The 24,593-nt window shown below is 37.2% G+C and overlaps 3 protein-coding genes across 6 annotated transcripts; 2 read left to right on the top strand and 1 right to left on the bottom strand.

The window, feature by feature from the left end:
- Positions 1 to 329: 329 nt before the first annotated feature.
- Positions 330 to 5,824, top strand: LOC309486735 (phenazine biosynthesis-like domain-containing protein). Its single transcript, XM_082154158.1, has 9 exons — positions 330 to 487; positions 1,820 to 1,916; positions 1,994 to 2,092; positions 2,178 to 2,287; positions 2,399 to 2,428; positions 2,514 to 2,602; positions 4,200 to 4,375; positions 4,570 to 4,632; positions 4,826 to 5,824. Exons 1-9 carry the CDS (start codon positions 404 to 406, stop codon positions 4,936 to 4,938), a joined length of 861 nt encoding a protein of 286 aa, XP_082010284.1. The 5' UTR covers positions 330 to 403; the 3' UTR covers positions 4,939 to 5,824.
- Positions 5,825 to 6,408: 584 nt separating this feature from the next.
- Positions 6,409 to 12,296, top strand: LOC309486733 (phenazine biosynthesis-like domain-containing protein). Of its 3 annotated transcripts, none has more exons than XM_082154155.1 (9): positions 6,409 to 6,670; positions 10,457 to 10,553; positions 10,628 to 10,726; positions 10,812 to 10,921; positions 11,027 to 11,056; positions 11,142 to 11,230; positions 11,493 to 11,668; positions 11,831 to 11,893; positions 12,052 to 12,296. In XM_082154155.1, the coding sequence occupies exons 1-9, from the start codon at positions 6,587 to 6,589 to the stop codon at positions 12,162 to 12,164; spliced, it is 861 nt and encodes a 286-aa protein (XP_082010281.1). In that variant the 5' UTR covers positions 6,409 to 6,586; the 3' UTR covers positions 12,165 to 12,296. The 3 variants fall into 3 exon arrangements, with proteins under 3 accessions (XP_082010281.1, XP_082010279.1, XP_082010280.1); XM_082154153.1 differs by lacking the exons at positions 10,457 to 10,553; positions 10,628 to 10,726; positions 10,812 to 10,921; ... (3 more) ...; positions 11,831 to 11,893; positions 12,052 to 12,296 and adding exons at positions 6,798 to 6,894; positions 6,972 to 7,070; positions 7,156 to 7,265; ... (3 more) ...; positions 8,606 to 8,668; positions 8,862 to 9,234 and having other exon boundaries at positions 6,420 to 6,670; XM_082154154.1 differs by lacking the exon at positions 6,409 to 6,670 and adding an exon at positions 9,803 to 10,347.
- Positions 12,297 to 12,432: 136 nt separating this feature from the next.
- dna2 (DNA replication helicase/nuclease 2) lies at positions 12,433 to 24,328 on the bottom strand. 2 transcript variants are annotated; one of them, XM_082154107.1, is made up of 23 exons: positions 24,076 to 24,328; positions 23,921 to 23,968; positions 22,279 to 23,213; positions 22,004 to 22,177; positions 21,725 to 21,908; positions 21,276 to 21,427; positions 20,962 to 21,093; positions 20,609 to 20,837; positions 20,404 to 20,521; positions 19,615 to 19,771; positions 19,322 to 19,513; positions 18,446 to 18,676; positions 17,013 to 17,129; positions 16,808 to 16,917; positions 16,549 to 16,658; positions 16,129 to 16,350; positions 15,303 to 15,496; positions 15,021 to 15,110; positions 14,572 to 14,779; positions 14,186 to 14,275; positions 13,906 to 14,088; positions 13,570 to 13,716; positions 12,433 to 13,448 (listed from the first exon to the last, which is right to left on the bottom strand). In XM_082154107.1, the coding sequence occupies exons 1-23, from the start codon at positions 24,103 to 24,105 to the stop codon at positions 13,395 to 13,397; spliced, it is 4,107 nt and encodes a 1,368-aa protein (XP_082010233.1). In that variant the 5' UTR covers positions 24,106 to 24,328; the 3' UTR covers positions 12,433 to 13,394. The 2 variants fall into 2 exon arrangements, with proteins under 2 accessions (XP_082010233.1, XP_082010234.1); XM_082154108.1 differs by having other exon boundaries at positions 21,276 to 21,424.
- Between the last annotated feature and the right edge of the window lie 265 nt (positions 24,329 to 24,593).

Here is a 24,593-nt window from a genome sequence, read left to right as displayed (position 1 = left end):
AACTCACCCATAAAACTTCACAATATTTCACGTAACAGTACAAGTGTCTTGCAATACAACATGAACACAATAAATAAATTGTACCAAACAATTTTTTACACAAGTACATATTAATTAAAGACATCCAATATAAAGTGACCCTGTCCCTGATTCCTGTTAATTCTAAACCTATCTAAAAGGTAAAATAGTGATAAATTACTATAGTTTACATTTCATTGTTTTTAATGAGCTTTAACACTCAATGATATGAGTAAATCACCTCAAAGAAACATTCTGAAATCTTGTTGCCTGTAACTTTAAAATGGGGTGTTACACTACTGGGGTCAAAGTCTCAGCAAGCCTCTAAGCACTGGACTATGAATTCCTAAACGTGCAAAACTCTGCCTTTAAACAGCTGCAACAAATGGAAATTCCTATATTTACTGTTGATGCTTTTACTAATTTACCTTTCAAAGGTAATCCTGCTGCAGTATGTCTTACAGAGAATGTAAGTATTACACCATTACAAGACATTTTTTTGTTTTCTTTTCACAAACTAGTTACTTACCATTTAAATATGTTAGCACTTAAAAATATCTGTAACTTTACGATAAGGTTTCATTGTTAACATTAGTTAAGTACATGAACAAACTAATGAACAATACTTCCACAGCATTTATTAATCTTAGCTAATGTTAATCTCAACATTTATTACAGTTTTTCTCAATTGTTTACACACAAATACAGGTACTTGAGACACAATGACCACAACATGTAACTCATTCACCAACCCCCTGAACCAATTCTGCTAAACTACAAGCACAATTCCTGCTTTACACTCAAATTGCATTTCTAAAACACACTTTTTTCAAAACACTACACACAATTCTCTGCTTTTGGCACAATTTTCATGCAGAAAATCTCTTGTTTTCACAAGGAACACACTGCCATTCAAATATGCACACTGACTCATCACATGGGCAAACACCCGTCACACAGTTTTACAATTAGCAATCAGAGCTTTAGCATAAAAGGGCAACAGGTGGAGCAATGGATGCCAACATCGGATTTTTTTTTTTTTTTTTTTTTTACTGTAACTGTATACAGTCAATTCTTCTGTTGTTTTGTATGTAGACCACTGTATGTGCAACTTTGTGTTGGTTGGGATGTACACTGTGTACATTGTTTTTGTGGGAAAAATAAAATATATTTGTTACCATGTATTTGTGTGTTCTGAGTATAAAAACAATATTCTCAAATATTTTACAGCACACTTATGTATGTACTGTCTGTAGTAAGTGTAACACTGAACAAAAAAAGGCCTAAGTCATTATGATGAATGGAGAAGAAGTGTTTTCCATTCATCATAGTGTTTTACATTGAGCACATCAGTGTTCAACTGGTTCTTATAAATGTCTATTCATATGATGGTTTGTGTGTGTCATTTGAAAACAAAATACCATTTTGAGAAGAAATAACATGGTTTTGAATGTAAAGTTTCATTTTGCAGGAGAATTGAGGGGTTTTGCCCATTGTGTGTTTTTTGATTTGTGTGTAGAGTTCTGAGAATATGAGGCATGCTTTCAGAAAATGTGTGTAAACAATCGAGAAAAACTGTAATACATTTTTAAGATCAAAAGTTGCATCTGCTAACATTAGCTAATGCACTGTGAACTAACATGAACAAGAACATTTTAATTATCTAACATTAATAAATGCTGTAAAATATATTGCTAATTGTTAGTTATTGCATTAACTAATGTTAAATTAGGCATTATTGTAAAGTGTTACTAAAATATAATATAAGACTATGAAATATATTTTTCTGTAATACATTTAGGAGCTGCAAGATGAGCTTTATCAAAGCATTGCCGCTGAAATGAATTTATCAGAGACTGCTTTCATCACAAGACGGAATTCTATGGATTTTTCCTCAGGTATTCTGCAGCTGAGATGCATGTTGAAATACTCAAACAACTCTTATTTACATTTTGGATTTGATGTATTTTGAAAGGTGCGAAGTTTGGGTTGCGCTGGTTTACCCCCAAAACTGAGGTTAAACTATGTGGACATGCAACACTGGCCTCAGCAGCAGTGCTCTTTTACATTAAAAGTAAGAAACGCTCGCCCTGACATTAATCTTTTACCAAAAAACAATGGACTGATGACTGTTCTAAAAGCACAATATCATCACACAGAGAACATCAACCCTGTTGTGGTGTTTGAGACAATGAGTGGGGATCTTTATGTGCGCCAGCATGAAGAATCTCTAATAATGGACTTCCCCTTAAACAAACCAAAGCCCCAGGTATGACCAAAAGACATCTCGTGGACCCTTTCTTCAACAAAAACTAATGTAGACTCATTCAAATAGTTGCTCTTGGTCTAAATTTATTGTTTTTTTAATTTTATTTTGCAGGACCAACATGAACTCAAAGATCTGTTGAAAGTACGTTTTCCAGGACGTAATTTAGCATCATATTAGGTTTCCAATAGAACATAAGAAAAAAACAAGCTTTTATGTTCATTTTCAGGCTGCTGTTGGAGACTTACCCATTCAGGATGTGTGCTACTGTCCAGCAACAAAAAAACTAATGATTCGTCTAGCTGACACCTGCGACAGGTACTGCTGGACATTCTCAGGCATTTCTGAAAATAACAAGAAAGACAATAACACTTATGCAGAGGTGTAGTTTACAAATACATTGTTGATGAGTATTGGGGGGTGGGGGTGTTGTACTTGCTTGCTTTGGATATACCCCCCAATAACCAAAACAAGCAAGGGATGTTCTATTAACGCTCTTCCAGTAACGTTAATAGAACTTTTGTTCAATGTTGTCTGGTCTTCATTAATGTTCTTAAAAGGTTAGCATAAAAACATTATTTATACATTGTTATGTAGATATGTTTTAAATGTCCTCAATGTTGGGAGAAAACGTTCTTAGAACAACATTCTTGGAACATCTTTTAAACAAGTAGAATGACAACAAACTTCAAATGAATAAGGTTGAGTGCGCTGTTTTAAAAGAACATCCTTGGAATGTGGAAAAGTTTTGTAGCCTGTCCCATAGTTATTATTTCTAACTTTTCTCTTAAATGTATGTAAAGTTTATGCAAGTGTTAGAATTAAACACTTTTAAAACAATGGTCATGAAATCAGTATATTGTCATTAGTATTTGATGAATGTTCTCAATGTTGGCAGAAAACATTCCTTGAACAACATTCTTCAATTGTCGTTTAAATATTAAGATCATTAACTTTTGGCTTGAAGGTTGGATGCTACACAGCAAAATCCCCTGTGTTTCATTAACACCTCTCAATGTTCATATGTGTCCACACTACATAGTTAATTGTTACACTGAAGCAGCGCTGGAGTTTAATGGTCAATCATCACTTAATAATCGAATAGAAGGAAAGAGGAACAAACATTTGAAGTCACCATTGTGGTGGTTAGTGTTTCCTGTAGTTGGGCTCTTGACTCTTGATTGTTTAACTCTAGGATTTGTTACAATAAGGATATTACAGGTACAGCCTGAGAAAAAATGAATAAAACAATTACAAGAACTATGTTACTTTTTCATAAGGCAAAGTACAAGTTAGAATCAAGAGCTTTAAAGTATGGACCTTCTTGACTAAACAATTGGTTTTACTCATGTTTAAAATGTGTTCTGCTAATAATGACAGGAAAAACCTGGCTTTCAGATATTACAAGAGATGACAGGAAATCAACATTTTCAGTATGAGAAAATTGTAAGTAAAGTTAGTTTGACCTACCATAGCACTTTGATTTACAAAATTGTCAAACTATAAGGTTTTAGGTCCTTATATAATTATATCCTACATAAACAAGTATTTGTTAACTACTTTATTGCAGTTATGTTAACAACCAACTTTGTTTGAGCAAATAAATCTCACAAGGGAGCATGCCCCAGGATCCCACTAAATGGTTCACACTTGTATATTGAACCTTTGAGAGTTCTGTCATGTGCTTCATATATAGAACCTGAATGAAGCAGCTCGTAAACTACTTTATCATCATGAAAAATGTAAATAACCCGTATGAAGTATTAGACAATCATTTAAGATATTTCTCCTTAAATTAAACCTTTGGTATAAAGGCTTCTTTAAAATGGAGTCAAGAACTTTAGGATTCTATATTGAACCACTGAACCCTTTTTTCTAAGAGTCTACAAGGTCGTTGACTGTTTGTTGTTGGCAGATCTGAACTTACATCTTTGAGGCCTAAAGCAGAAGCTCTGCTGAAAAGTGAATCTACTGGGAAGATTAAAGGCGTCATTGTAACAATGAAAGGAGCTCCGACTGCACAGCCTGGATATGACTTCTATTCCCGTTACTTTGCCCCTTGGGTTGGTATCCCTGAAGATCCAGTCACTGGTGAGCTGAAACGATCAACATAGGTCTCTAAATTCAAAAACTACAATACATGTGGAGAAATATGCAGTAGTTTCCACATGTGAATGTAAAGCCATGAATTCTAATGGATATGTACAATGACAACTAGTCATCATAATGTCATATGAATTTGATTAAAAATTACTGATTTAAAAGACTATGATTATTTTTAAAAGGGTCTGCACACACCGTTCTCGCTGGTTACTGGTCTGAAAAGCTGAATAAAAAGAAAATGTTGGGTAAAGGCCTTTTTCCCCCTTTATTGTACTAGAGTAAAAACCAGAATCCACATTAAAATGAAGTTGATAATGTTATTAGTCCACATAAATTATTTAAGTAAATAGTTTTCTCAATAAGCTTGAATAAAATGCATAAAATACTGTATTTTTCCTCACAATAAAGTACTTATCCCTTCTATATTTGTTTTTCTAGCCTACCAGTGCTCCAGTCGTGGAGGGGAACTGGAGCTGGAGCTCAGGGATGACGGTCGACTCAACATCAGCGGTCGGGCGCAGATCATTCTTCAGGGGACACTTAAAATCTAGACAACTCTCTCAATCTACTCTTTGAATCTGTGAATAATTTAATGAAATCATGTTCATTTTCTTTATTAATAAAGAGCTGCAAAGTAATGTTTTTTTCACCTAGTGGGTAAATATGACCAAAATTATAATAAATTGAGATTAGGAGACTACAATTTTTTTGTAAACATTCTACTATCTGATTAAAAACTATAAGTTTGTGAAATCAAATGAATGTTTAAATCATTTTGTTGCAAAATATTAATAAAATTGTCTGTTGGGCAAAGTAAGGCTCAGACATTTTGGTCCATAATGACATGATAGCATCACACAGTTGCTGCAGATTTGTCGGCTGCACATCCATGATGCGAATCTCATATTCCACCACATCCAAGGTCCTCTATTGGATTGAGATCTGGTGACTGTGGAGGCCATTTGAGTGAAGTGAACTAACTGTCATGTTCAAAAAACCAGTTTGAGATGATTTGAGCTTAGTGATGGCACATTATTCTGCTGGAAGTAGCCATCAGAAAATGGGAACACTGGTCATAAAGGGATGGACATGGTCAGCAACAATACTCAAGCTGTGGCGTTTAAACAATGCTCAATTGGTACTAAGAGGCCCAAAGCGTGCAAAGAAAATATCCCCCACACCATTACACCACCAACAGTAGTATGAACCATTGATTCAAGGCAGGATGGATCCATGCTTTCAAGTAGTTTAAGCCAAATTCTGACCCTACCATCTGAATGTCACAGCATAAATCGAGAATCAGACCAGGCAATATTTTTCCAGTCTTCTATTGTTTAATTTTGGGTGTGTAATGATTACTGAGATGGCACATTCTGACGGGACTAGAAATCACTGAAAAGCTCTGGTAATTACTTTACCCGTCCCCCCTCTCCATGTTAAACTAATCCAGCAGCCATGTCACCCTGTAGCCCAAGACTGGTTGCCCACTGAAGCTAAGCAGGGCTGGGCCTGGTTAGTACCTGGATGGGAGACCTCCTGAGAAAACCAGGTTGCTGCTGGAAGAGGTGTTAGTGAGGCCAGCAGGGGGTGCTCACCCTGTGGTCTGTGTGGGTCCTAATGCCCCAGTATAGTGACGGGGACACTATACTGTTAAAGAGCACCGTCCTTCGGATGAGACGTTAAACCGAGGCCCTGACTCTCTGTGGTCATTACAAATCCCAGGATGTCTTTCGAAAGAGTAGGGGTGTAACCCCGGCATCCTGGCCAAATTTGCCCAGTGGCCTCTGTCCATCATGGCCTCCTAATCATCCCCATACTGATTGGCTTCATCACTGTCTCCTCTCCACCAGTAAGCTGGTGTGTGGTGGGCGTTCTGGCGCAACATGGCTGCCGTCGCATCATCCAAGTGGATGCTGCACATTGGTGGTGGTTGAGGAGATTCCCCCTTCTATGTAAAGCGCTTTGAGTGCTGAGAAAAGCGCTATATAAATGTAATGAATTATTATTATTATTATTAATCGCGTCCGAATAGGGCTTAGAGTGAAAAGTTAATCTAAAAAGAAATTTTGAAATCTCAAGTCTGTACCTTTAACCTGAGCTGTTATATAAGGTTCAAAGTCTAACTTGATTTCAAAAACTGCTCTAAGAATACCTAAAAGGTACGAGAAAAAACCCCAGAGAGCTGAAGAGCGGTAATCAATGGAAATTCCAATATTTACTGTTGATGCTTTTACCAATGTACCTTTCAAAGGTAATCCTGCTGCAATATGTCTTTTGGAGAATGTAAGTATTATACTATCACAAGACAGTCTTCTAAATACATTAACTTATAGTTATTCATAGTAATAATAAAATGTAAATGTGTTAGCATGTTACAGTGTTATAAAATGTTTATCTGTAATACATTTAGGAGCTGCAAGATGATCTTTATCAAAGCATTGCAGCTGAAATGAATTTATCAGAGACTGCTTTCATCACAAGACGGAATTCTATGGATTTTTCCTCAGGTATTCTGCAGCTGAGATGCATATTGAAATACTCAAACAACTCTTAATTACATTTTTGATTTGATGTATTTTGAAAGGTGCGAAGTTTGGGTTACGCTGGTTTACCCCCAAAACTGAGGTTAAACTATGTGGACATGCAACACTGGCCTCAGCAGCAGTGCTCTTTTACATTAAAAGTAAGAAACGCTCATTCTGACATTAATCTTTTACCAAAAAACAATGGACTGATGACTGTTCTAAAAGCACAATATCATCACACAGAGAACATCAACCCTGTTGTGGTGTTTGAGACTATGAGTGGGGATCTTTATGTGCGCCAGCATGAAGAATCTCTAATAATGGACTTCCCCTTAAACAAACCAAAGCCCCAGGTATGACCAAAAGACATCTCGTGGACCCTTTCTTCAACAAAAACTAATGTAGACTCTCATGATCATTCTAATAGTTGCTCTTGGTCTAAATTTATAGATTTTTTTTATTTTTTATTTTGCAGGATCAACATGAACTCAAAGATCTGTTGAAAGTACGTTTTCCAGGACGCAATTTAGCATCATATTAGGTTTCCAATAGAACATAAGGAAAAACAAGCTTTTATGTTCATTTTCAGGCTGCTGTTGGAGACTTACCCATTCAGGATGTGTGCTACTGTCCAGCAACATGGAATCTAATGATTCGTCTAGCTGACACCTGCGACAGGTAATGCTGGACATTCTCAGGCATTTCTGAAAATAACAAGAAAGAAAATAAGACTGATGATGGCATTGTATCTGTTAGATTAGATGATTAATGTCAAGAGAGACATAGAAAACAACCAGCTCAAAGCAAAATTAAATCAAAGCAAACAGCTTTGCAACGGAAAAGAGAGAATCTATTGAAAATTGTATGTCAAGCACATTAAAAAAAAAATTAAGCAACGATCAACTAGAGACAAGAACTTGTAGTATGTTGGTAACATTCTCCAAAAATAAGTTTCAGTAAGTACTGTATAAGTTAAGTTTTTGTATCTAAAAGTTCCACTGTATATAGAACCTTGAAGGGTTCAGCCAGGTGCTTCATATAGAGCCTTTTAAGGGTCAAATTATGGGATAATTTTATGGATTTATTTAGCTGTAATTAAATCGTATGAATTAAGCAGCTTGTAAACATACTTTATCACTAGAGAATAAAAAATTACCCACATCAAGTATTATGCAATCATTTAAGACATTTCTCCTTATATAAAACCTTTTTGGCATAAAGGCTTCCTTAAAATGGAGTCAAGAACTCTATTCTTTGGTTCTATATAGAACCCCACTGAACCTTTATTTCTAGGAGTGTCTGCAAGGTCGTTGACTGTTTGTTGTTGGCAGATCTGAACTTACATCTTTGAGGCCTGAAGCAGAAGCTCTGCTGAAAAGTGAATCTACTGGGAAGCTTAAAGGCGTCATTGTAACAATGAAAGGAGCTCCGACTGCACAGCCTGGATATGACTTCTATTCCCGTTACTTTGCCCCTTGGTATGGAGTCCCTGAAGATCCAGTCTGTGGTGAGCTGAAATGATCAACATAGGTCTCTAAATTCAAAAACTACAATACATGGAGAAATATGCAGTAGTTTCCACATGTGAATGTAAAGGCATGAATTCTAATGGATATGTACAATGACAACTAGTCACCATAATGTCATATGAATTTGATTCATGCTCTAAAAGACTAATAATTATTTTTAAAAGGGTCTGCACACACAGTTCTCGCTGGCTACTGGTCTGAAAAGCTGAATAAAAAGAAAATGTTGGGTAAAGGCCTTTTTCCCCCTTTATTGTGCTAGAATAAAAACCAGAATCCACATTAAAATTAAGCTGATAATGTTATTAGTCCACATAAATTATTTAAGTAAATAGTTTTCTCAATAAGCTTGAATAAAATGCATAAAATACTGTATTTTTCCTCACAATAAAGTACTTATCCCTTCTATATTTGATTTTCTAGCCTACCAGTGCTCCAGTCGTGGAGGGGAACTGGAGCTGGAGCTCAGGGATGACGGTCGACTCAACATCAGCGGTCGGGCGCAGATCATTCTTCAGGGAACACTTAAAATCTAGACAACTCTCTCAATCTACTCTTTGAATCTGTGAATAGTTTAATGGAATCATGCTAATTTTTTATTGCTTAACAAAGAGCTGCAAACTGATTTTTCACTTAGTGGGTGAATATGCCCAAAATTAATAAATTGAGATTTGGAGACTAAATAAAAATGTTGTAAACATTCTACTATTTGATTAAAAACTACAAGTCTGAAATGCAAATTAATATTTAATTAATTAAATATAAATAAAGCTGTCTGTTGGGCAGAGTAAGGCTAGATCTTCTGTTATTTAAATCTAGGATGTGTTACAGTCATAAGGAGTGTATGCATATAGGCTATATATACACACACATACTCACCGGCCACTTTATTAGGTACACCTTGCTGGTGCCGGGTTAGACCCCTTTTGTCTTCAGAACTCTTTGTGGCATAGATTCAACAAGGTGCTGGAAACATTTCTCAGAGATTTTGGTCCGAAAATGCCTCGTTGATGCCAGAGTTCAGAAGAGAATGGCCAGACTGGTTCGAGCTGATAGAAAGCCAACAGTAACTCAAAACCACTCGTTACAACCAACCAAGGTATGCAGAAGAGCATCTCTGAACTCACAACATGTCGAACCTTGAAGCAGATGGGCTACAGCAGCAGAAGACCACACCAGGTGACACTCCTGTCAGCTAAGAACAGGCTACAATTCACACGGGCTCACCAAAATTGGACAATGGAAGATTGGAAAAACGTTGCCTGGTCTGAGTCTGAGGGATATTTTCTTGACACACTTCCAGCCCCTTAGTACCAATTGAGCATTGTTTAAAAGCCACAGCTTGAGTATAGATACTTCTACTTCCAGCAAGATAACATGCCACGTCACAAAGCTCAAATCATCTCAAACTGGTTTTTTGAACATGACAATTAGTTCACTTCACTCAAATGGCCTCCACAGTCACCAGATCTCAATCCAATAGAGCAAACCTTGGATGTGGTGGAATGTGAGATTCGCATCATGGATGTGCAGCCGACAAATCTGCAGCAACTGCGTGATGCTATCATGTCATTATGGACCTGTCTCTCCTATCTGTCTCTGTCTGTATACGTCTGAAAACGACAGACAGATAGAAAGATAGGATTTTAAGGATAATATAACAGTGAAAAGTCCATCTAGAAAGACATTTAGAAATCTCAAGTCTGTACCTTTAACCTGAGCTGTTATATCATAAGGTTCAAAGTCTAACTTGATTTCAAAAACTGCTCTAAGAATACCTAAAAGGTACGAGAAAAACACCCAGAGAGCTGAAGAGAGGTAATCAATGGAAATTCCAATATTTACGGTTGATGCTTTTACCAATGTACCTTTCAAAGGTAATCCTGCTGCAATATGTCTTATGGAGAATGTAAGTATTACATTATCACAAGACTATAGATTAGTTATTCATGGTAATACAATGTAAATGTGTTTATGCACAATGTTGTAAAATGTTTCTCTTTCTCTTATACATTTAGGAGCTGCAAGATGAGCTTTATCAAAGCATTGCCGCTGAAATGAATTTATCAGAGACTGCTTTCATCACAAGACGAAATTCTATGGATTTCTCCTCAGGTATTCTGCAGCTGAGATGCATGTTGAAATACTCAAACTCTTATTTACATTTTGGATTTGATGTATTTTGAAAGGTGCAAAGTTTGGGTTACGCTGGTTTAGCCCCAAAACTGAGGTTAAACTATGTGGACATGCAACACTGGCCTCAGCAGCAGTGCTCTTTTACATTAAAAGTAAGAAATGCTCGCCCTGACATTAATCTTTTACCAAAAAACAATGGACTGATGACTGTTCTAAAAGCACAATATCATCACACAGAGAACATCAACCCTGTTGTGGTGTTTGAGACTATGAGTGGGGATCTTTATGTGCGCCAGCATGAAGAATCTCTAATAATGGACTTCCCCTTAAACAAACCAAAGCCCCAGGTATGACCAAAAAACATCTCATGGACCCTTTCTTCAACAAATCTAAAATGGACTCTTTAAAGTTGCTTTTGTTCCGAATTTGAGTTTTGAATGATTTATTTGCAGGACCAACATGAAATCAAAGATCTTTTGAAGGTAATGCTGCCAGTTAGTATTTCTGTTGTTAGTAAGACACAAGCAGAAAATATTTTGTGACACCATTTAAACTTTTTTTTTTCAGGCTGCTGTTGGAGACTTACCCATTCAGGATGTGTGCTACAGTCCGTCCACAAAGAAACTAATGATTCGTCTAGCTGACACCTGTGACAGGTACTGCTGGACATTTCTGAAATTAACAAAGAAAATTATAATGATGATGTAATTGTATTTGTGTGCATGAGCATTAAATGTGAAAACAGCTTTGCAGAGAAAAATCTATAATCTAATGCAAATTTTATGTGAAGTGCATTTTAAATGTTTTAGTGCAACATTCAGTCAGAGATAAAAAAAAAAAAGAAAAAAGATCTATCTACAATTTACAACACAGTATGCTAAACATTCTGCAGTGTTGTTAATTCTTCATTGTTGGCAGGTCTGAACTTATCTCTTTGAGGCCAGAGGCAGAGACTCTTCTGAGAAATGAGACCACTGGTAAGATTAAAAGTCTCATTGTTACATTGAAAGGACCACAGACCACTCAGTCTGGATATGACTTCTACTCCCGTGTCTTCGCACCCTGGGTTGGTGTGTCTGAAGATCCAGTCACTGGTGAGCAGAACATTCAAAAGCCATTTGAATGAGAAATATGTACAATGTAAAACTCAAAAATATTACTAAACCATCATGCTGGGCTTCACTGGACATGCACAAGAGAAATCAATGCTTACTGGCAATCATCAATGCATCATACTACAACTTTATTTCTAAAAGGGTCTGCACATTCAGTTCTTGCTGGCTATTGGTCTGAGAAGCTGGAGAAAAAGAGAATGATGGGTAACAGCCTCCTTATCCTTCACTGCATCATGCAGTCACATACACTGGAATTAATATAAATACATCAATGAACAAGGATGAGTAACTGTAAAGTTCTGCTAACATTAACAAAACAAGCTAGAATAAGACATTCATCTCCGCTATGTTTGTTTTTCTAGCTTACCAGTGTTCCAGTCGTGGTGGTGAGGTAAAGCTGCAGATAAGAGATGACGGTCGACTGGACATCATTGGTCAGGCACAGATCATTCTTCAGGGAACTTTTAAAATCTAGACAATCTTGCAAAACCAATTCATTGAATTTGCGGATAGTTTTGATGGAAATCAAGTGCATTTAATTTTCACTTTATATTAATGTGAGGGTACATTTTAAGTTATGTGCAATTTAATAAAATGTATACAACAGTTCGTTCTGGTTCTCGATTCTGAATGGCTGTGAGCCTTTTCCAGTCCAGAGCCATTGATTGCCTATTTGGCCGAATCACAGTCTTGCTGATATATGAGCAATATCACACAAGTAGCCGTGCAATATCGCTCACAGCCGTGCTGATACAGAGCCATATCGCACGGCTACGTAAATAAATATAATCAACAACCGAGTGTATTTAAAAAACCCTCTTTTGTACGGAACTACCTTTCGTCCACAGATTCAAATCTCAAGTCAACAGTTTAACAGTTGAGCCCAAGCCTCCGTTACTAATTAAAAACTAGCATCAACTGATCAGTGTTCAAAAAATTCTGGGGAATCATTGAACTTTAAGTGACCCCACAAGAGTGATTATTGATAGGCTGTCTGCAAAAAAAACAAACATCACATTTTAAAGAAAAAAAGAAAAGAAAAAAACCATCCGCTGACTTTCAAAGCTGCTACATGGAAACGACTTTGAGGACCTTGATAGAAATGTAGTGGAGTGAAAAGTACAATATTTGTCTTTCAAATGTAGTTAAAATCGTACGTTTCCAGAAAACATAATACTCAAGTGAAGTACATACACTCAAAAAGTGTACTTAAGTACAGTACTCAAGTAAATGTACTTTGTTACTGTTCACCTTTGATGTTATTTATATAAAATATTACTTATTGAAAAATAATTCAGGGGATAGGGGATATAGAATACAATTTAATAATTTTAGCAATTTTTTATTAAACAAAATCTTTAAATTCTTAAAACAGGAGAAATAACATTAAACAAGTACACAAATACAAATATGTATAATGCTCATACACAAAACAGTAATGACACTACATAGATAAAAATGTAATGGATTTAAAAAACATGTGATATGAGGTAGGAATTAATTGGGTGAAATTATGTAAGCATGTACTAAGGCCTGTCAATACTGATTCTATATTAAATTTGACATCTATCATTAAAACAAAATAAAAGTTGTCTACAGTTATTTGAAGCTTATGTGTACCATTTCACTTAAATGTTTTCAAGTAATTGTTTCACAGCATTATCTTTGTGCCATACACCAAGTATCAGAAGGGTGTTTGTTTTTATCACAAGTGGATTCCAGGTAGTGCCTCATGGGCGGCAGGAGGTAGCTGGAAGATGTGACTTAAATTAAGGACAATTTCAAAATAGCGGTTTCACCAAAGAAGTTATGCTAATTTCAATGAAAGTGTGACAAAAAGTCACATCAAAAGACTGAATAAACGCAGCTGTAAAGGATATCATATCTTCCTGTTGAAGGTGACGGAGGAGTTTCTCTAGTGGCGCGTACCGGCGAAGGGTGGGGGCCGAGCCCAGCATGAGGAGCTTGTGTTTGGCTCTAGTGATGGCCACATTCAGTCTACGCCAGTCTCGGAGCAACTCTCCCAGCTGAAAAATTATTTGACATCTCAGAATAATGAAAATGATCTAGTGCATAATGGTTCTTCGTTAATCACCACAGCAACAGATTATACTTAAGACCATCATATCATACAGATCTGCACTGCAATGAACAGTTAATTGGTTTAAATGGTAACATAATAAGTTTGTTTAAAATTCAGGAGGAAGGCCACTTACGTTTCCCTCAGGGTTGCTTCTAACAAAGGACACAATGATGACACTCTTGTCACGTCCTTGGTATTTGTCCACAGTGTTGACTTCCAGAGCTTTAAAGGCATCTCCCTGCAGCAGACTGGAGATGGCTTTCAGCTGTTGCCGATATGGAGCAATGACCCCAATATCTGACGCTCTGCATCCAGCCTACGACACATTTAAAATGACCATTTCATTTCAAGTACTACGTAAAAAAAAAAAAGACAGATTTCACTGTTTCATACAACTAATGGCATGTTCGGACCTTGAGCAGCAAAGTGACAAGGGCTTGTACCAAGATGGCTTCCGTGTGGTTGCTGATTCCACTTTTCTCCACAGTCTCATGGGCGGGAACCTGAAGAAAGGTACAGTACATAAGGATAAGCTAGGAAAAGAAAATGTAGGATTCCATAATAGGCAAAATGAGATAAAGTCTAAAGCCCTGTTCATACTGCCAGCGACTTTTTGTCATTAGCCTCTGTACTGTGAAGTCACTCTAACGTTTTTGGTAGACTGCACTCTGGACATATCTTTAGAAATCATATCTTTATATATTGCCAGTAAAACTAAGATATTCTTAGTTTGTTGCTGCATGCCACTGGCGGCATGAACAGGGCTTTAAAAAAAGAAAGAAAAGAAAGTAAGACTGACCTCAGAGGTGTCCAGGAAACAGACAGGACTATTGGGCTCCAGTGCAGCCTGGACCCAAGCACTGTACTGTGGCTGACACACATACAGCTCCAGTTCCTTCTCAACCTGAGCTCTGCTGGGCAGCTGCAGCACTGCGCTTGCCGTCCTTTCAGAACCACACTCCAGTCGGCCCTCATACATCAGAGCGTTGCTCAGGGACATGATCGCACTGCAGGACACAAAACAGGTGTAAGAGTTGCACGGCTGCAGCTGGTGGTTGTGAATATTCTCAAAAATGTATCAGAAAAATCACCTAGTAGTATTCTACTTGATTTTTAAATGCCTTTATTAGAGATATTTAATATTAACAAGGATTAGTCTGAATCTTTAACCCCCCATTTTGTTTTTAAATTTGCCATTTAACAATCACATATGTGCAGTCTGAATGTCTGACTGGTGTAAATCCCCACCTGTTCATTCGATATTGGACATTCAGCTGAACAACTGCATCACTGTGGTGCTCCAGACGCTTAAACAAACTCTCATCCATACCCAAGGTCCTGAGTAAAAAAAAAGTTTGTGGTCAAATAATGGGTTAGGGTAATAATATGGTGATGGTTTAACTTGGCTAGTTTTGGCAGCTTCATATTTATGATTAGCTTCATATTTATGATTAAAACAAGCTGTATTCAGCGATGCAAAACATGAAAATCTTACAAAAGTTCATCTGAATGCAGACAAAAGTGTACTACCTGGCTTCAGCATTCTGCACAATAGGAGGAAGCTGTTGGTGGTCTCCCACCAGGACAAAGCGCTGGGCGTAGAACAGCGGTCCCAAACATACAGGTTGACTGATCTGAGACGCCTCATCCACGATGCAGAAGTCAAAGCGTCTGCGGCTGAAAATTGGGTGCTTCACACCCATACAGGTGGTGGCCACGATAAGCTACAAGAAAAAAAGGTGGTGATATTTACAATGATAAATCATTTGCATAATGTGAAAGTCAATTTACCCATTATCCCTCACATGTCACATACACTACATTTCAAAAGTTTGGGGTCAGACAAGGAAGTGCAGATTTTTTTACTTCAATACTTATTTAGCTATTTAAATTGATCAAAAGTGACAGTAAAGACATTTATAATGATACAAAAGATTTCTATTTCAAATAAATGCTGTTCTTAACTTTCTATTCATTAAAGAATCCTGAAAAATATTATCGGTTTACATAAAAACATTTCTTATTATTATCAATGCTGAAAACAGCTGTGCTGCTTAATATGTTTGAGCACCAAATCAGCATATTAGAATGATATCTGAAGGATCATGTGACTCTGAAGACTACAGTCATGATGCTGAAAATTCAGTTTTGCCATCACAGGAATAAATTATATTTTTAAACATATAAATTGTAATATTTCTAATTGTAATAATATTTTTAACTGTATTTTTGATCAAATAAATGCCACCTTGGTGAGCATAAGAGACTTTTAAAATGCATTGAAAATCACCAAACCTTTGAACTGTAGTGTATGTGTTATATACTGAACAAGACAGAAGATTTTAATATGTATTACTTCTTTACTGTACAGTTGTTCCAGCTCTTCTAGTGTCTGCATGCCTTTGGCACGACATGACTCCTCTGTGAAGGGCAGGATGTCATGGTGCACTTTTTGAGTACGACCCAGTCGCAGGAAGCCGATCTTAAACCTCTTCAGTTTCAGGAGGATGTTGTCCACAGCAGAGTGGGTGTAGCTAGTCAGAAGAACACTAAATCCACAAGCATGGAGTATCCGCACCTATAAAACAAGGAAGTGCAAAATAAATGTCAGATTAATATTCCTTTGTTCACATTTAGAAACCACTAGCATAAACAGGAAGTTTCATTCTACAGGTCAGAAAAAAATTGATGTAAACAAAATCAAGCTTACATTTATTAATGTACATGTATTTACTGAATATGAAATTCATTCATAAATAAGCCCTTACGCTCTTACCAGTGTACAAATGGTGGTAGTTTTCCCAGTACCTGGCATTCCCACAATAAGAGTGTAATCTCTGGACAGTAGCACTTTTTTCATGGCTTGTTTCTGGGGTTTATTGAGTCCTGAGAGGCAAAATATGATTAAAACACATCATGTAGGAGCAGAGATGCTCTATTATTCACAAGAACACATCAAGGGCATGTTTGAAAGCAGCTCACTGCAGAAAGATTGAAATTATGGTTTATTGAGAGAAGGCAGTGAATGAACACACCTTTCAGAATGTTAGCCACAGTGTCCTTGGCGTCTCGTGGCAAAACACTGCTGAGGCTGTCAATGAACTGAGGAGGCCTGAATTCCACAATCAACTCCCTCAATCTTTCACTGCATAAAAATGTACATATTTAGCTTTTCATAAAAAAACAAATAAAAAAAAACACACTTTAAGAGACAAAACAAAAATAAAATGATGATCAGACCTGGTTGGAGTGTTTTCCATTAACATAGACAGGTTTCCTAGATGAGTGCTAAGACCACATGCACCTTCATCCTGGTCCAGTCGGAAAACTGTGTTTGAGGAATACTTAGAGAGGTTTCTGAAATGATATGAATGTGGAATTCAGCTTTGATGTACCCTAGGGATGCACCGATACCACTTTTTCCAGACCGAGTCCGATACCGATACTTTAATTTTTGGTACTCGCCGATACCGATACCGTAACCGATACCTGTATTTTTAATTTTCAATTAATTTTTAATTCATGCATTTGTCATTTTTTAAATGTATTGGTAGAGAAACCAAAAGCATATCAATCATATTAGTTGTTTATTAAATTTAGACTTAATTTGTTCATCAACAATATATTTAATGCACTGCATATTCATTACTGTATAAATTAAATATAGATGGATCTTTTTGTAAAGTTAAAAAAAGGTAGCCTATTTAGTCAAGAGCAGTGAGTAATTTATTTGTCCTTTGTTTGCATTAAAACACAGCAGCAGATTAATTAAACTGCTGCACCTTTAAGACCGAACGCACGGACCCCATTTGAATTATACCAGAGACAATTTACTGTCTACGTTCACTTGAGATATAACAGACTTTGTTTACTAGGATACTCGCCAACAGTGAAAAATGAATTCATCCATACAAGCGCAAGACGTGAAAGACTTCCATTCAGTATCGCGCGCTGTCTGAGGCGATGGTTTTCGGGGCGCGCGCTTTGGATGTTTGAAGTTCATGTAACTTCTTGACCTGCAAATGTCCTGTAATAATGTAGGCAACCACTCGTTAAACATAAATAAGGTAACAGTTCATGTTTTATTTACATATACGATTTAGTTTTAATCCAAATAACACGTGCTGAGTGAACGATCAGCAATCAAGAGCATTCAACAGAAGTGCTCTCTCACTCTCTCTCTCTGGTCAGTTAACGTTAATAATAAGCTACATGCCTCGTTTTACTTTCTTTGCCATTGACATCCGACTGAACTACAAACTTTCCACTGACGTCTGATGCGCTCGACCAGCTCGCGCGTCTGTGCCGCTTGCGCGCTCAATCCACTGCGTGTTTTTCTCTTATCAGCTCGCGCACCACAGGCGTTACTATATTCTGTTTAATATTTCACTAATAAGATATATTTACCTCATAGACAGCCTTCTTTTTTTATCCCCATTATAATTTCTGTTGTCAGTGTTTCTTTGTCTGGACACAAACACCGTACACACGCTGCCTGGTATCGGTTGTTGGTATCGGGGCATTTTTACGAGTACGAGTACGAGTACATGAGCTCAGTATCGGCCCGATACCCGATACTGGTATCGGTGCATCCCTAATGTACCCTTGAACATTTCAGATTCAGGTCAAACGAATTTCAAAATGATCAACTTAATGAAAAGCAAGATACTTACTTGTCCAAAGAGCAAGTCAATCCACTGACTGTTATTTCTGTGACGTATCCTGAGGCCAGGCCTATAAGCACAGAGTCCTGATCACTGACCACAATCCTGTCACCCACTATCAGCCCGGTGAGTGTCTGCTCGCCTTCCTTCCTTTCAAAGCTGTGCTTATATACACCATCAGATAGGACGCTGACACCTCCAGCTAACCGCATGTTACCCGCACAACCACCACTTTTCTCCCTGAGAATGAACAACATAAGAACAGGGACATTCATTAAGGACGAAAGCATTCAATTAAGTCAAACACACAGTGCTAATCTGCTAAGGATCTGAAATGCATAAAAATAAATAAAAAATAAACTGTTTCAAACACAAATAAAACATCAAACTATTGGAAATAATGAAGAAAATTAAATTAATGGTTCGGCCAAAAATAAAAATTCTGTCATCATTTACTCCCTGTCCCTCCAAAGAAAGTCCATTTACTAAATTTATTATGGTTTGACCCAAGTCTACTGAAGAGACACGGTCACTTTATATGAACAAATATAATTTTGCCTTTTTTTCTAATTGATTATGTTCATATTTAATAAAAAAATGTATAGAAGCCTAAATGAAGCATGTTCATCATATTAAGCGATCGTGTCTCATATGGATTACTTTTACAATGTCTTTATGAACTTTTTGAAGCTTGAAAGTATTGGTGGAATGGACTTTCAATGGAGGGACAGAAATCTCTTAGCCTTCATTAAAAAGATCTTCATTTGTGTTTCAAAGATGAATGAAAATCTTCCAAAATGGGTTTAAAATAACATGAAGTCGAGTAAATTTATGTTTTTTTGGGTGAACTAACAATGTACAACTCATATTTTATAAAAGACCCACCTCTGCTGGGAAGTCTGAAGCCAGATATTTCGCCGACCTCCTTTGTTCTCCATGGTGAAAGCCTCCAGCGTGCAGAGCAGCAGCCAGTGGCTGAAGTACTGGAGGTGCATCTGGCTGAGGTGCTCGCTCTCTGACTGCACAAATGCCTGTGGACCTTCATTACAGCTCCCCACAGGAGCTCTCTCCACAGCTCTACACAAATGATACATTTCAGCTAAAGCTAAATTGAATTAAAGATCTCTGAAGTTTGAAGTTGTCATGGAAAATGACACACGAAGAGAGAAAAACAGTACCTGCTGTAAACTGCGCAGTTTCTTTTCTGAGGACAGTACTTGCAAGCCTGCTGGTCAGATACCATGGCAGGCAATGGGGCCATTTGACTTCCACCCTCCATCTTGATCAGGTTGTTGCCGATGTGATGGGCCAAAGAGTTCCTTATTTTAATCAGCTCTGTGATGGAAAAAATATGAATCAGTATAGTCATAAGTAGGACGTAAGCTTATACGATTTTGATGTTACATTGTTATGACAAGTCCACCAGCTCTAATTTGTAACATTTGTATCACAAAAACTTGATTTAAAGGGATAGTTTCACCCAACTATAAAAGTTGTCATTCATTATTCACCCTCATGTCACTCCCAAATCATAAGCCCATTTCATTTTTAAAACACAAATGAAGATATATTTGATGAAATCTGTGGGATTTCTGTCCCTCCATTGAAACTCAAGCTCGTAAAGACATCATAAGCATAATCCAAATGAAACGAGGCATTTAATAAAAGCCTTCTGAAGAGACATTATCAATATTTTATTGAGACAATATTTAATTGAGCTAAATTGGATGCTTGATCCACGAGAACCAATTTGGTTTGTTTATGCGAATCACGCAAGCATGTTTGAGCTTCCACAAGGACCAATGAGGCTTTAGGAGAGAAATCTCTCAGGTTTCATCAAATATCTTCATTTCTTTTTTAAAGATGAATGAAAGTCTTATAGGTTTGGAACAACATGAGGGTGAGTAAATTATGACAAAATATATGGATATAAATTATATTTAAAAAAATAAAACAAACAAACCAACCTCTCCTGTCCATGTGGTTTCCCACAACAGGATGTAGACTGCCAGTCTTCAAATAGACAAGGAATCCTGCCTCTGGATCACAACGTCTAGCTGAGCTCATCAATGTGTACAGAATAACCTAGAATGCAAATGAAATGTCTGGAATAAGAAGTGATTTTTTTTGTACATGTTACAGTTCTAAAGCATTTTCTGAAGCATTTTGTACTTGACTGCGGTGCTCAATGGAGTTGGACTCCTTGCCGGTTTTCAGCTCCAGTGGCACAATCCTTTCTATGGGCTTTCTGCCTCTCCGGTGAATCCTGACGCCAGCTGTGACATCTATCTTCCCCTTCAGGCCAAAACTCGGACACCAGATGTTCTCCTCGATGTCCACAAAATCTGTGACTGTCATGCTACAGGTTGCATCTTGCTTGCTCAGAGCCCCGTCGCTAGGGCTGATGGTAAATAACCACACAAACCATTAAGTTCATCCATAATATCAATCTGTACAAACCAAAAAATGCTGAGAGCCGGCTGGGCTTGCTGTAATTGCTTGTTTGAAGAACTATATACACTCACAGTTTCAGAGTGAGCTGCTTTTGTCCAGCCTGTGGTGAAGTGTGAAGGTAGTGTTTTGCCCACTCAGATAAAGAGGGAAGATATTCTTCAACTTCCTGTCTCATGTCAGCCTGAGTCAGCTTTAGACTGTACCTAATTAACCAAGCACAAGACATTTCACAATACTTATAAGGCACTGACATAATATATGGAGCTTCATTACTGTGGTCAAATGCTGTATTACCATGATACAGTAAAGATGTACACAACAGATCCTTAAGTGTCCTTAAGTTGTGCCTCTAAACATGGAATTTATATTGCATGATAGCCCTTACATTTGTCCGAGGTAGTTGGGGTTTCTTAGGGCATCTGAGGCAAATGTCTGTATCCTCTCTGGAGAGAAATCGGAGGACATGGCTGCTTTTTGGAAGATATCATGGACTATGGTACCATTTAGCATCTGCTTAGATCCACCATCAAAAGCCTGCTTAAAAAAAAAAAAAAAAAAAAAAAAAATCACACAAGAGTTTTGATTATTTGAAGCACTAAAATTGGATGTACTCTAAAAAAAACAATTAGCATCATCATTTAAGGGAAAGATTTTTTTTCAGGATTATTTGATCGGATGAAAGTTCCGACGAACATTTGTTATAGCACTTATTTGAAACATTTATCTTTTGTAACATTATAAATGTAATTTACTTGCTGAATACAAATATGAATTTCTTAAAAAAAAGAAAAATAAAGAATAGTGAGACACATTCACAACATTCAATTTCCACACCTTAAACATCTCTCCCAGCACCCCTCTCCTCATACAGCGAATACTGCTGGCAATGCTGGTCCCAGATATCAACAGGTCAGGGAGCAGAACCAGAAAACCAGAGTCTCTGTCAATCGTCCACAAGCCAGAAACACTCCTCCCTTCCAAGTGAATGATGTCCCCCACAGCAACCGGTGAACTCTCCCTTTAGAAAAGAGGTTGAAAAGTTCAAAAACAAAGACCGTCAAAAAGAAAGAACTCTCTCCAGAATCTTTCAAATGGTCAAGTAACATTTTGTACCAGCCATCTTTGAGAACACAAGTCTCTGTGGACTGTGTCGTCTTTGAGCAGGTGATGGTTAAGTGTTTCTCTGTGCCACTTCGTGATGAAGTGACGTCTTGTACATCCAGTACCCAGTATCGGTTATGAACACCAGAGGTCAGTGTAACATTATCTGGTATGCCTTTGATTTTTCTAAAAGTCAAGGAAAAATGTTGTTTAGTTTTAGTACACAAACATCACCAAATAAAGGCACGCTTATGTACACATAAATAGGTTGAATAAAATATTCATACTCATGACTGAACTTCTTGGGTTTTGGCGCCTCAGATTTTTGCTCCATGCCATCATCAAACCACTCATCTATCAAATCAGTAAAATCATCCTCAAAAGGGGCTGGCAAAGTCTTTCCATCAGCAATTTTTTCTTTCACTTGAAGCTCAGCAGTACTCAAGGGCCTCTTCTTAGTAATAGGACAGTTGAGAAAAGTCTCTTTTTCTTCAGTAGACCCATTTTTTATCCATGAACTATATGACATCACAAGATCTAAGTCATTTGTTCCAGAAACCGCACCCATGCCAATCTCCGGCTTCACATTATGAGCAAGTGAATTCTCTTTCTCACTGGTACTAAAGCTCAGCTGATGAGAGGATTTTTTTGAGAGCTTTGAGAAACCATTTGTTTTTCCATTCATTTTCACACAAGGCCCAGTTGCCAATCGGCTACTCTCAATACTAACAGACTCGGCTTTGATTTTTTTCTCAGGACTCTTCCGGAACAAAACAGAGAGCGTTCTCAAAGACTCATTTCGCTTAGTCACTGGTAAGCTTGTGTCGCACTCAGGTGGTTTCTGAACTTGCATGATCTTGGACCGCTTGGCACTCTGGATGTTTTCTGAGCTGTGCAACAACCTCTTTACAGAGCCAGAGTGACTAACACCTTTCTTACGCTCAAAAGTGTCCTCTGGACTGCTGTTGTTCCGTGGCTGCATCAGCTTACGTGCCATCAGGCTAGGTTTACCCCTGACACCTTTAGTATGTAGACCACGGGACACAGGTGATCGGTTCTCATATGAAGTGTCGGAAGGGTTCTCGGTCCTCAGACTGTCAGGCGTCTCTGGAACGGCAGATGGGTTTGGGGAGCAGGGGACATTTTCATCTTCCACAAAAAAAGTCTTCAATGAAACGGGGGATCCTGTAATTCCAAATCTTTTAGGTGACTTTGGAGAAACCTGAAAAAAACAAAGGTATGGTTATCCACCGTATTTTTTATGTAAGAGCAGGCAAAGCCATTTTAAACTTGAAAGTGCAAGACTTCCGATGTTAGTTGCTTCCTGTTTTTTTAAATCAAATTTCAAAAAACCAAAAGAAAATCAGTAGGTTCTCAAGACATTTAACAAACAACATGAATCCAAATAAGAATGCAAAAATGAATTTAAGATTAAAAGGACATCACAAACATTCAAAATAAATTAAAGGGCTTTTTGGAAATTCACAAAAAAAAGGGTTTGAGTCACTCAATTCACTCTGATGAATATAATTTTTTTTTAAATAAAAGAATAATAATACACACTTTTCTTTTTGAAATGTCATCTTTATTTGAGTGAACTGTAGATAGATTTAGGGCTAATTATTATTTATTTTATTATGTTTTTTGAAGCTACAAACTGGTATTTGTCATATTATTATTACTGTAGTAAAACACACCAGTTTGCAGCATAAATCATTTGATTTGATCCCATTTTATTATTTAGACAAAATGTAATGAAAGTGAATAGTGAATGACAGGCTGTAAGTCACTAATCTCCTTTTGTGTTGTACAGAAGAAATAAAGTCATATAGGTTTGGAACAACATAAAAGTGAGCAAATGAGAATTTTCATTTTTGGGTGAACTATGAAAATAAGTTAACTAGATTAGTATTATGTAACGTTACTTACCTTTGAGAGGAAAAAGGCAGAAATGTTTGACTGAACTCCATTGACCATCTACAATAACAACAAAAATGTTGTTAGTAACGTTACACGTTCACAACGGATGACATTTATATCTAGATAGCTAGATGAGGATGATCAACAAAACATCAAATACTTACGGAAGATCTGCTGGATTTACACTTCATCATCGTGGACTGTAAGTGAATAAAATGACTAAAAAAAGATTGCTCTTCAGAGAAAACAAAATCACGAAGCAGCTGTAACGTTACTGGTATCAAAACTTAAAAACCTCTCACAAAACTGTGTCAGCTGCACATAAAAATAGACACTGCTATAGGTTAGCTCAAATCTAGCTCGTCCAGAAACATATTTTCTCACAGAGCAACGGTGTTCACATTTGATTTCACATAAAACAAAAAACAGCAGATATCTTGCGTAAATAACTTTAGCTGTATCCCTGCAGCGTAAACACTCGAAATTCCCGCGTTCAGTCAGTGAACGGATCGAGATCACACGAGAAGTCAAACGTTTTCCTCGTTGTTGTTTTTTGTGCGGAATTTACATCACCATTACAGAGCACACTGCCACCTAGCGACAGTGAGATTATCATTTGTCCAATGCAGTTGCTAGACAAGCTGGAAACAATATTTTTATTAGCCGCATTTTATTAGAAGTT

The sequence above is a fragment of the Leuciscus leuciscus genome (assembly GCF_965113295.1).
Source record: "Leuciscus leuciscus genome assembly, chromosome: 22".
Taxonomy (NCBI): Eukaryota; Metazoa; Chordata; class Actinopteri; order Cypriniformes; family Leuciscidae; genus Leuciscus; species Leuciscus leuciscus.
This window is presented reverse-complemented; position numbering and strand designations above follow the sequence as displayed.